Below are 13,228 nucleotides of genomic sequence, written 5' to 3'. Positions count from 1 at the left end.
TAAACATGAGTTCAAGAATAACCGGTTTTAGATATAACCTGCTCAAGTTCGCGGACTGGGTTCGCGGACTTAAGCTCATGGAAGGAGTTCACAAACTCCAGCAGAAATTCTCGGGTCGAGAACTTCCGTCAGTTCGCGGATTGAGTTCACGTACTTGGCTCACGCCACTTCCATTTCTCTTGATCAACAAAGTTCGCAAACTTTGGTTCAAGGAATAAGGACTTATACATATATGTGTTTCCACAACAATGTTTATATCCTACCAATGGTTATGTAATCTAACCTCTCATTTCAATCATTGAAACATTCTCAGAGGACGGATATAGCCGTTATTCACAGACCATTTTTCGTCAGAGCAATTTTCAAAGTGATTGAAACATAACATGACTTTCGTCACTAGGTAAAGATGAATTCGACTAAAGCGAAAGCTTACCAACACATATTTCGAGAAATAGATAGGCGAGATAAACTCGGCTCGAAATAGAAAATGTGTATAATGAAAGTCTATATATCAAAACGACTTTTGTCTCAAGAGTAGGAGATAGAATAGATAGACTTTTGAGTGACAGATAAGTTCAAGTCTCCACATACCTTTTAGTCGATGAAGATCCACCAGTTCCTTGAGTAGTCCTTCGTATTGTATGATGATTTCCATGGAGTTCTTGAGCTCAACTACACTTTCTATCCTAGTCCGAGACCTTTAGCTATGTAGGCTAGAAATTAAGACTTATAGTTTGGATCACTAATATTGACTAACATGCTTGAGATAGCAACGCATGCGAGTTCGACCGAGAAATGCTCTAACACCAACATCTTGGCCAAGCCCACTAATAGGGATTGCTTTGAGAAAGTCCATTGCGTGAGGAAGCCTGTTTCCATTCCATAAAAATAAGTCACACTCGGTTAGAGTAAACGTTGTGGATAAATTTTCAGAAATCACATCAAAGTACTTTGCTGCCAGATTGTTCATATACTGGGGGGCAGCGTCGTTGATGTCGAAGTCCGAAGAAAAGACACCGCAGGCTTGCGTGTAAGACATCAAGGCAAGTTGATAGTTAGTGCAGGGTTCTGATGCATCAGGGCTTGGTAAGATGGTGTTCTGGAGATGTCGGGTCTGATGACACGAAGAGAGATAGCAGTAGACACCAGCGTCAGTCATTGTAAGAATGCCTAGGCTACCCTTTTTGATGGGAAGAGTTGCAATTCGTTGTTGCATTGTTCCAAAGCCTGCACCATCACCAACAATGATTTTACGGAGATACTGCATGAGGTGCATATCAAAGTTTGACGCTGCTGGGTGTATAGCTTGGGTACAAGTTGTCTGCAATGTGAAATATAGTTTCGAAACGCCACTGCAATTGCGGAGTAACAACAACTCGGCTTGCGGATCTTGTAATTGATGAATTTGGCCATTAACTCAATTGTCTTGTCCACCCTCCCCTGAACCATGTCTTTACAATACTGCAAATCGTGACTGACAGGCCCTCCTAGAAGTTTCGCCCCCACGGTTTGTTTACTGATTTGTGCAGGGAAGACGCCTGCGTCATCTCTCCGAGGGTCATAAGATGGCCAGTATAATTCAGTTTTGGATAAATTCAAATGCAAGCCTCTGCGTGGTCCTCTTCTTGTAATATCTTAAAAGCTTTAGAAACTTCCAAGGTGTCACCTGCAATTGTTCCATCATACAGGTACCAGGCATGAAAGGTAAGAGAGCATTGCGAAGCAATCAATTCGGCAATAGGATGTAGTGCTAGAGAAAATAATAGGGGACCAAGGGGGTCACCCTGTTGGACTCCTTGCGCAGAGAAAAGTATCGAGTCATTGTAGTAAAGTTTAGCAGGTGACGAATAGCAGAATTCGACCCATTTTGAGATACTGGGGAAGTGACGTCTTACTTCTCTAATCAAGGTTGACCTGTCAACCATGTTAAAGGCGTTTGAAAAATCTATCAGCAGCATAGTCATGCTAGAATCATTACCATATAATTCCAGCAGCTTATTAGTCGCATGCATGATTCCTTCTCCACCTCCTGGGATGCCAACACCGAATTGTAGGGTACCTAAATAGGTTGTCATATCTCGGCAGACTGGGGAGGCTGCAAGTTTGGAACATAACCTGCGCCAAATTGTCCCTACAGCTATCGGCCTTACACCGCCCCCAGGCTTAATTAGAGGTGTTAAGGGAGCACTCGGGACGTATTCACCGAGCACGGAGGGGCATGAACCATCCAACCACAAATTGATTACACCGGCAATTGATTGAAGCAATTCATCTGCAATTGCTGCGGCAGGGACACTCATGGCACCGAGTAGATGCTGCGCTCTCAGGCCATCTCTACCATAAGAGGTGCCTTTAGGAAAGCTTTTAATAGCTGCCAAAACAGAAACGGCATTAACAGATAATGCGTCAACTAGAATACACTCTGCAGGGATTACCGGAGGTCGTGCTGCTGGATGCTTGAATTCTAACTCCTGCAATGTCTCAGGGGTTGAAGGTGCGACTCCATTGGATTGGAGAATACGTATGGAAACTGAACAATGTCCATTGTTTATTTTCCGCCTGCAGGCATCAATGTTGGTGTCCTTCTTCTCCTTCTTTGTGCTAGCTGATGTGTGCCTGGGTTTTGGCTTAGAAAGATCCAGCAATTGTTGAGTCAAATGATAACATCCGTGTGGTTCATTTCATTTAACGAACGTCTTATTTATTGCTGCAATTTGCAGTTTCTTACGTGTGCCAGATCGTTCTTCGGCAGAGCTCTTTGGCACGTAGAGATTTAGGGAACATGCTGGTAGGAGGAGAAGATTCACCCAGACTTCCAGATTCATGGGGCTAGCAATGACAGCATCTAAGGAAGTTTTAAAGGCTCTTGCAAATTGTAATCTACACGGAGGTGGAATACTTATAATTGTTGTGATTTTTCGCTGGAAAATCATATTGAGCATTTCAACTGTGAGATTGAGAACTTCACCAGAAACATTTGGGGGTGGATTCTCAGATGAGGAGGCACCAGCACTTCCCTGAGGTTTCCGGACACCATGGATAAGAAAGTCTGCATGAGAACCATTAAGCGGGATAGCAATGACTTCAGATGCATGGGATTGCGATGTGCATGGTTTCTTCCATGCATGAATGCGTAGGCATTTGATGCGTAACCACATCCACATGTTAGTAAGAACCGTTTCCCAGGCAACAAAAAATCAACATTATTCCGTATCCTTTCCCTGCAAATATCTTTATCTCTCTCTGTTGGGAAGTGTTTGTCAGATATGTGCCGGTAAAGCGCACTTTTAGCTTAGCCTCTGCCATTGTAACCGTCTAGACATCCATCGTAGTTTTTAAAGGGACAATGGAATTTATCCCCTTGTGAAGATAAAATGGATGGGTTCTGGGAAGATGCCGGTGATTGGGGGTAATCCTCAATATCTGATTCATGGTGGATTAGGTTTTGTGAAGTAGAAGATTTCCTTCTCGTTCTAGGCATTGTAACCGTAGAAACTGACACTGGATCGGTGAAAAACTATGGTTATGGCATTGCATTCCTAACGCTGAAGACAATAATAATGATGGAGAAGAAAGAGTATAGTGATCGAATAGAAGGAACGGTGGAGTAGGAGGATCAATTCCTGGTTTTCTCTCGCTAGAAAAATCGCCTCCCAATCGCCGGACACTCTCTCTCCTGGTTTTTTATTATTATTATTATTATTATTATTATTATTATTGTTATAACATTAAAAAAATATTAAGGAAATTACACAGATTTGTTTGAAAGGGTTGGGAGCTTAGCAACAATCTTCGCTCCAACACCTTTCTGAATAGCTAAACCTATCCTATGAAAGAGAGAACTTCTCACCTTATAGTTAGCATCATAGTTGGCCAAGCAGTTCCTCAATCTGTTTAACAATATTATAAAGTCATCACCCAACTCTCCTAATGTCGAGAAGGCTAGAACTGTAAAATTATGCCCATGAGATAAGCATCTATCAAGATACTTGGATTCTTGCGCCTAGTAGCAGCAGCAATAGCACGTCCCAGAACAAAACTTCGAGGCCCATCACCTTTAAAAGGGGAGATCCAGGTAACATCGAAGCAAGTGCCACGTCCATTTTCCCAATTATACACCAGTACATCAGCTGGCCGAATGTCATTGCCATCAGACATAAAATTCAGGCCCACCTCTTTCCTCGCAGCCACTCCAGACTTATAACAAATGTCAATAACCACGTCTCGTACTATGTTATGTCGAAATTTCACTCCTACGTCATTAGCACAATGAATGGCGTGGTCACCAAACATGTCCATGGAGCGACCACAACAAGAGAAAGAACTGTCTTTAGGGAAAAGAGGCATTCCTAAGAGATATTGTAATACAGCCCTGAAGTGCCTAGGTCCAATATTCTGACTCATGCCCTCAAGGGGAATTGCTTTCAAAAAGTCCATCGCGTGAGCTAAATTGTTGCTTTGCCAAAGAACAACGTCTCTCTCAGTCAAAGTGGAACTTAGTTGGTATTTCCCTTTTAACGACATCAAAGTACCAAACTGCCAGAACTTTCATGGGATGTGGGGCAGTTTCTTTGATGTTGAAAGAAGAAGGAAGACCATAAGTTTGTATATAAGAGTTGAGCGTTGCCTGAAAATGCATGTTATGTGATGAAGTGTCAGTATTACATAGGATAGTACCTTGTAGCGTTTCAGTTTGAAGGCATGAAGCTAGATAGCAATACTGACTAGCGTATGACTTTGTATAAACGCCGAGTCATCCGTATTTAATAGGCAAAGTAGCAAGTCGATGCTGTAGTGGTCCATATCCTGCACCGTCGCCAGTAATCAAATGTCGTAAAAAGTAGAATAGGTGTTGATGAAACTGTGTACTGGATGCTTGTAGAACATGAGGAGTTGTAGTTCTCAGTGTGAAGTAGATCTTAGAAACCCCAGCACAGTTGCGCAGGAGTAGAAGCTCACTCTATGGGTCTTTTAGATTCTTCACACATTCCATAAGATGAACAGTTTTGTTGACCCTAGACAATACAATTTCACTGCAATATTGTGCATCAGAACTTACTGGCCCTCATAACAATTTAACTCCAACAGCAGCTCTCCCAATGTTGGCTGGAAATACACCTTCCTCAAGATTCCGCGAATCAGTAGATGGCCAAAACACTTGTGTTTTATTGATGTTCAGATGTAAGCCCCTAGCAGGGCCCTCTTGCCTGATGCTATTGAGAGCTTTAGATACTTCTAGAGTGTCATCAACTATAGTACCGTCATCGAGGTACCAGGAATGTAATTGCAGAGAGCACTCAGCAACCACTTTACTGACGAGAGGGTGCAATGTTAAGACAAAAAGCAGAGGGCCTAGGGAATCTCCCTGTTGGACCCCTTTAGCAGAAGAAAGAGTGGATTCGTCGTAGTATAACTTTGCCGGAGTGGGATAGCAGAATTCGACCCACTGCGATATGCTTGGACATCTATTTATCACCTCTTGGATAAGGGTAGTTCGATCCACTGAATTAAACGCATTTCTAAAGTCAATTAACATCATAGTTAGATCAGATTGGGTACCTTTCAACTCTAAGAGCTTGTTTGCTGCGTGCATTATCCCTTCACCTCCACATGGAACTCCTAATCCGAACTGGTAATTTCCCAAGTATGCAGACATTGCAGTGCTGACTGATGTTGTCGCAAGCATAGAACAAAACCTTCTCCATATTGTGCCGATAGCAATCGGCCTAAGCCCCCCATCAGGCTTGAGGAGTGGAGTGAGAGGTGCACTGGCAATGTATTCGCCTAGAACTTTAGGGCATTTTCCAGACAACCATAGGTTAACCACGCCAGTTATGGACAACAAAAGCTCTTCAGAAACAGCAGTTGTAGGGCCGCTTAAGGCATCAAGTAAGTGTTGTGCTCTAAGCCCATCCCTCCCACAAGAAGTACCCTTAGGGAAGCTTCGAATTGCATCCAACACAACCTGAGTATCAACTGAAACAGGCGCAACATCAATAGGCTCTAAGGGGATAATGGGTGGGGGTGCATGAGGATGTTTCAATTGAAGTTCATGCGATGTACCTGCAGTATGAGGAGCAACTCCATTCGATGAGAGAATCCTTATGGTCGCAGAATAATGCCCATAACTGACTTCTTGCATGCCTGAATGTTGGACTTGGGTTTCTTTTTGGCTTGCTTTATGCTTCGTTGGTTTTCTTTGTGCGCTTCCATCAGCTGGCGAATCAATGTGATACAAGCATCATGTTCCTTCCAAGCAACCAAAGATCTATCAATTGCAGATTTCTGAAGTCTTTTCCTATTGCCGGATCTCTCTTCATTGGAGCTTTTAGGCACATACAGACTGAGAGTGCAGACATGCAAAAGGAGTAACTGCAACCATGGAGTTAAGTCACTGGGGTTGTTCAAAACTTTGTCTAAGGAAGCTTTTAAGGTCCTAGAAAAGCTAAGCCGACAATGTGGAGGGATGCTAGAAACTGTAGTGATCTGTGTTTTGAAAACCAAGTCAAGCAAATCAATAGAGAGACCTGGAGAATCAACTGCATTGGGTATTGAATTGTGAATATTATGTTCATGTGAACGCGAAGTGGATGTTGATGTAGAGTTGATGGTGGACTTAAGGGAAGGAATGGGTTTCTCGACACCATAAAAGATAAAATCTGCCCCCCTGCCATTGAAAGGTCCAGGTAATGTCCCTCCTTCATGATCCTTGCACAGTCTCTTCCAAGAATACCATTGCATACATGGGAAACAAAGCCACATCAGAAGATGATTCAATAATTTTTCACAAGCCCCGTACACCCTAATTTCTGTACGTATTCTTTCGCTGCATATGATTAGTCCATCTTTAATTGAAAAATGCCTATCTTGGAATATATTTATTATTATTATCATGAAACAGCACCTCAGCGGGCCTTTATTAAGAAAACCTCAAAAAGTATTAATTATTAGGGCTTTTTAATAAAGTGACCATGTTTTTGCAGTATATTTCAGAACCTGGCCGTTATTTTGAATGTTTACATAAAGTGGCCGACATAGACATTCTCCATCCCGTTTTTTCTGAAAAACGGATAACTGCAGTTAACTATCTAGGTGTCGGTTATCCTTCTTAGGAAAAGACCTATAAATCCCTCTCATAAACTGACTAGGCATAACCTAGTTGACCCGTACCAAGAGATTGAGTCAATACCTAGTTAAACCATGACTATCTCATGTTCTTCTCAATACCTGTAACGTGTTCTTCCCCGTGTTCTTCCCCAAATTGAATCATTATTAACAACCCTAATTAACCAAAACTCTTAGGTCTTAATGCATCACCAAAAGTCCTAACCAAACAAACTCTAAATCACCCATTAATCACCTAAAACAAAAAAATCCATTCACTTCTCCTTATCTTTTCTCTGCCAGAAATTAAAATCAAGCTAGGGTGTTCTTTCTTTGTCAATTTGTCAACAAAAAAAATCAGAATCATCAATTTATATGAGAATACAACTACCCGATTCATAAATTATCAAAAAGAAATTCATGTATTATAAATCCCCCAAATTTCTTAAGAACCCTAATTAAGAGAATCCCCAATTCAACATCCAGAAACCCTAATTCACGAAATTCAGTTCAAAAAAACATGTATAAGATGAATTTAACATAAACCCATTGTCTCAAACTGATTCAATTTGATTGAAAAATCATCAACATCGTCAAAAAATACATCTACCAACTTACGAGAGATATAATTGAGAGAGAGTGAGACTAGTTGCAACAAAGAGGTTCTGCTGGTGGTAGAGTTCAATTCAATCAATAATAGAAACTCGAATAATCCATACTTCAAAACTCTATCACAAATCAAAACCACTCGAATGATTTCTCCTTCTGTAACTCTCCTCCTCTAATTTCTCATATCTTCCAAAACTTCACAAATCTTCTAAACAGAGTGATATCGATCTCCTCCTCTACTCACTCAAAACTTCATACATCTTCGATATGATTTCTCACCAACAATCCTTATGCATCTCTCCTATGCTTGAGAGAAGAATTTTTTTTTAAACGAAAACAGGTCTATCTCGACATAATAAAGAGATGACTAGGGTTACCAAGGATATGGTGGTAATTTTAACAGTGATAATCGACTAAATCAACCTAGTTGACCACTTTGGTGGGTCCACCTGTTATATCTAACGGAAAGGCCAGTTTATAAAAGGATTAAATTTTCTGACCGGTTTATTAATTAGGTGTGCGGAAGCTGGTTATTTTCTTAATTTGCCCTTATTATTATTATTATTATTATTATTATTATTATGAAAGGGAGCCGCAGAGGCATATATTAAGAAAAACCAAAAGGTATAATTACAGAGACTTGGCTGGGAGTCGCGCAACAAGTTGTGCCCCAATGTCTTTTTGAATAATAATTCCTAGTCTATGAAAGAGAGAACTTCCTAAATGGTTATTAACATCGTAAGTAGCCATACAATTCTTCAACCGCTTCATGAAGTCGGTAACATCATCACCCAATTCTCCCAAGGTTGTGAAAGCCAGTACACCAAAACTATACCCATTGGACGAACATAACTCTGCATATTTATTGCGTTTCCGCGTAATGACAGCGGCAATGGCTTGTCCGGGTGTGAATCTTCGGTTTCCACCTTTAGAAAATGGGGAGACACCGGTGACATCAAAGCAAATATCACGTCCATTTTCCCAATTGTAGACCATAATATCCGCCGGTTTGGGAGGAGTACTCCTATCTGTCGTGGTTATCGAAACTTCTTTCCTGGAAGAGACTCCTGCTTTATAACATAACTCATCAAATAAGTCTCTTACCAAGTCATGTCGATATCAATCCAACCTCGCTTGCACAATGGATTGCGTGATCTCCAAAACGATCCATAATCCTGTTGTAGCATGAACAAAGGTTATCCTCATCGAAAAGCGGTATGCCCAGCCTATATTGCAAAACTGACCTGAATTGGCGCGACCCTATGAACTGGTTCAAGCCATGGATGGGGATAGCTTTGAGGTAGTCTTGTGCATGGGATTTCTTGTTGCATTGCCATAAAATAGAATCCCGTTCAGACATACAAAAGTGGTAGGAATAGACTTCGTAACAACATCAAAATAACGTGTCGCCAGATGGTGCATAGGTTGGGGGGCGATGTCATTGATGTCGAAAGAAGATGAAGACATACCACAAATTTGCATGTACGAGTCCAACGCAGACTGGAAGTTGGGACCAAGATCTGTTGATCCTTGTAAAATGTTGCTTTGCAGATACTTGGTTTGGTAACAGGAGGCAATGTAGCAGTATTGGTTGGTGTCCTCCATTGTGTAAACACCCAGACCTCTGTAGTTGATAGGTAACGTAGATATACGCTGCTGAAGTTGTCCAAAACCCGCCCCATCTGCAGTGACTAAGTAGCGTAGAAACTGGCTTAGATGATGGTGGAAACGTTGTTGGGCAGAGTCTAGAACTTGAGGCCGAGTTGTTCTCATAGTGAAATACAACTTCGAGACACCAGCGCAGTTACGAAGAAGTAACAATTTGCTCTGTGGATCGTTGAGCTTTTTAATGCAGTCCATGAGATGTGAAGTTTTGTCGACACGATCTAAAATGGTGCTGCTACAATATTCCGTGCTTAAACTGACAGGACCACCCAGTAAACGAACATCTTCCACAGGCCTGCCAATATCCGGTGGGAAAAGTTGATTGCAACGTATATCTGGACTAGGCCAGAACACTTCTGTTTTCCGGATATTCAAGCATAAACCTCTTGTCGCACCATCTTCTCTAATAATCTGCAATGCTCTTGCCACTTCCATAGAGTCCCCTACAAGTGTTCCATCATCCAAGTACCATGAACGAAGGTCAAGTGAGCATTCTGAAGACATCTTACAAACAAGAGGGTGCAGTGCAAGAGAGAAGAGCATCGGTCCGAGCGGATCACCATGTTGAACTCCCTGGGCAGACGACAATATATGTTCATTGTAATACAATTTGGCCGGCTTAGCATAACAAAACTCGACCCATTTCGAGATACCAGGGCATCTTTCACGAACTTCATTGATTAAAACAGATCGATTAACTAAATTAAAGGCGTTCGTGAAATCAATAAGCATCATAGCCAGGTGGTCTTGGTCAACTTTTAATTCCAGAAGTCGATTTGCAGCGTGCATGATACTCTCTCCCCCACAGGGAATCCCAACACCAAACTGGTGGTTGCTTATAAGGTAGTGTGTCATATCTTTGAGAACTGCAGCAGCTGCGAGTTTGGAACACAGACGGCGCCAAATTGTTCCCACAGCAATTGGGCGTATTCCACCACCAGGTTTCAGTAATGGGGTTATTGGTGCGCTGGCAATATATTCTCCCAGGGCAGAAGGACATGAACCAGAGAGCCATAGATTAACAACACCAGTGATGGCCGCAATAATATTTTCTGACACAGCTGTTGCTGCACCACTAGTAGCATCAAGCAGATGTTGAGCGCGTAGTCCATCACGTCCACAAGACGTTTCTTTCGGGAAGCTTCTTATGACTTTCAGCACTGCCTGAGTGTCTACAGAAATTGCAGCAGATGCAGGCTCCTCAGAAGGGATGTATGGTGATCGTGCAGAAGGGTGTTTCGATTTTAATTTGTGGAGTGTGTCAGGATTATCAGGTGCTACACCATCAGAGGATAAGATGCGAATAGCTGTTGTATAATGGCCTGCACTCAACTACTTTTGACATGCTTCAACATTAGTTTTGCGTTTCTTCCGTTGTGGACGTTTACGTTGCTGCTATGTCTGTTGGTTACGATGTGCAACTTCAAGTAGATGCCGAAAAATACTGATACACCCATTAGGTTGACCCCACTGGATTAAAGATTGGTTGATGGCAGTTATTTGCAATTTCTTCCTCGTGCTTGAGCGACTCTCATTGGCATTGTTTGGCACATACAGGTTTAAGGTACAGATAGATAAGAACAAAAGTTGTAACCAAAGAGAAATCTCACCTGGGTTAGACAACACTCTATCAAGTGCAGTTTTTAAATCCCTAGAGAAGTTCAATCTGCACGGTGGTGGTATGCTGGAAGTTATAGTGAATTGCTTCTGGTAAACCAAGTCCAGCAACTCAAAAGACAAAGCAGTTGTGTCATCCGGCATATCTGACGATTCTGCAACAACGGGGGGAGATTCACTGGTCACAGGCTTATCAATTCCGTGTATCAGAAAGTCTGCATTTCGGTTGTTGAAAGGTCCTAGTAATATGTTTACATTATGGGGACGACAAGGCCGCTTCCAAGATTGCACTTTCATACAGTCTCCACACAACCACATTTGCAGGTGGTGTAGGAGTCTCTCCCAGGCATTGTAAACATGAAAATTAGTACATATTCGTTCCTTGAAAGTTGTCATACGTGTTGCAGATGGCCAATGGTGATCACGAATATGGCGAAGGACTGAGGTTTTTGCGTAACCTCTTCCATTGTATCCATCCTGGCAGTCATCAAAGATTTTGGATGGACAGTGTACTAACTTTCCATCTGTTGAATCCGTGCAAGGATCATCGGGCTCTTCCGTGTCTGAGAGGGATTGCACTTGGGAAGATGAAGAGTTTTTGGTGATCGGCATTGCAACATCCAAGATAACCGCAATAACCGTTCAACAAAATCCGAACAACCAACAAAACCCTCACGAAATTGGAATCGAAATGCGGAGAAGAAGATGACGGATCAAACGATGTATAGGGTGAAGTGATTGTGAGTGCTAGGAATCGTGAAATAATAGAAAAACAATATAGGTTTTCAATCGCCTATATCATCGCCGGATTTTCTCTCTCCTGCGTATATTATTATTATTATTACTATTATTATTATTATTATTATTATTATTATTATGTGAAGTCACCTCTGAGGGCATTTATTAAAGATAAACAAAGAAATATTCATACAGAGTTTGTTGGTAGTCGAGCTACCAACTGAGCACCAACACCTTTTTGAATTGCAATGTCTACTCTATGGAATAGAAAGTTGCCAGTTTCATTGGCATCATTGTGAGCAAGGCAGTTCTTCAGTCTCTTTAGGAATATGGTAGTGTCTTCGCCTAGTTCACCAAGGGTGGTGAAGGCTAAAACACCCCGCTCGTATCCATTTGCTTCACAAGTAGCAAGATATTTGTTGTGCTTGCGTTGGATAGCTTTTGCGATTGCCTGACCGGGTGCAAAATAGCGGATGTCACTCGTGAAAGGAGATACGCCGGTGATGTCAAAACAGGTGTCCTTCCCGTTGGTCCAATTGTAAACTAGGATGTCCGCAGGGATCAAAGTAGTGTTATTCCCTGATGAGAGACCTAGTGACGCTTCCTTCCTTGTCGAGATTCCAGCTCTGAAACATATGTCGACAAAGATATCCCGTACTAGGTCATGGAGGAATTTAAGCCCAACCTCACTTGCGCAGTGGAGTGCATGATCCCCGTATATGTCCATTTCTCTGTTGCAGCAAGTATAACGGCTTCCTTCATCGAATAATGGTATGCCATAGCGATAGCTGAGGATGTATCTGAATTGACGAGGGACAATTATCTGGTTTAAGCCACAGATGGGTATCGCTAGTAAGTAGTCCTGTGCGTGCTTTATTTTGTTACCCTGCCAGAGCACATTATCTCTCACAGACATGTTATAGGCAGTGGGTATTTGTTTCTTGATAGCCTCAAAACATGTTACAGCCAACGAATGCATAGAATGCATGGGATGGGGGATGTAGTATCGAAACTAAGAGGAGAATATTGAATCTCGCAAACCTGGTTGTATGCCTCTAGGGCCAGCTGCGTTGTTGTACTTGGGCTTGTAGTGTCAACGCTGCTCAGAATGGTTCGTTGAACTGTCTGTGTCTGAAACTGCGAAGCTAATACTTCGATGTGTCAGACATTGTATATTATTATTATTATTATTATTATATATATATATTTATATATTTTTGTTTAATCAGAAAATTAATCAATCTTATATATTATCAATCATCAGATTCATTACACGGCAGACAAATAATTTTGCATACATAGCAGACAATTCTTTTCAATCCAATCACAAGTTACTAACTATCAATTATTATTTTCTCATTAAAAAAAATATATGAGGTAATCATGGATGGGCACACATCAAATACATAGCAGACAACAAACACTTCTTCTGATTCGCATCATGTGAGTAAAAGTAAAAGTAAAATAAAATATGTATACACCACCCTCATTAAAA

General features: G+C 41.6%; 1 protein-coding gene across 1 annotated transcript; it reads right to left on the bottom strand.

The window, feature by feature from the left end:
* Positions 1-8,306: 8,306 nt before the first annotated feature.
* On the bottom strand, positions 8,307-10,238 carry LOC113307792. The gene is made up of 2 exons (XM_026556245.1): positions 8,958-10,238; positions 8,307-8,888 (listed from the first exon to the last, which is right to left on the bottom strand). The coding sequence occupies exon 1, from the start codon at positions 10,231-10,233 to the stop codon at positions 8,986-8,988; it is 1,248 nt and encodes a 415-aa protein (XP_026412030.1). The 5' UTR covers positions 10,234-10,238; the 3' UTR covers positions 8,307-8,888; positions 8,958-8,985.
* Between the last annotated feature and the right edge of the window lie 2,990 nt (positions 10,239-13,228).

Source organism: Papaver somniferum, chromosome 9, assembly GCF_003573695.1.
Source record: "Papaver somniferum cultivar HN1 chromosome 9, ASM357369v1, whole genome shotgun sequence".
NCBI classification, from domain to species: domain Eukaryota; kingdom Viridiplantae; phylum Streptophyta; class Magnoliopsida; order Ranunculales; family Papaveraceae; genus Papaver; species Papaver somniferum.
Note: the sequence above shows the minus strand (reverse complement) of the source record. Positions and strands in the feature narration are given on the sequence as shown.

Coding starts and splice junctions, on each gene's coding strand:
- LOC113307792 (XM_026556245.1), bottom strand. CDS start 10,233: ATGACACACTACCTTATAAGCAACCACCAGTTTGGTGTTGGGATTCCC.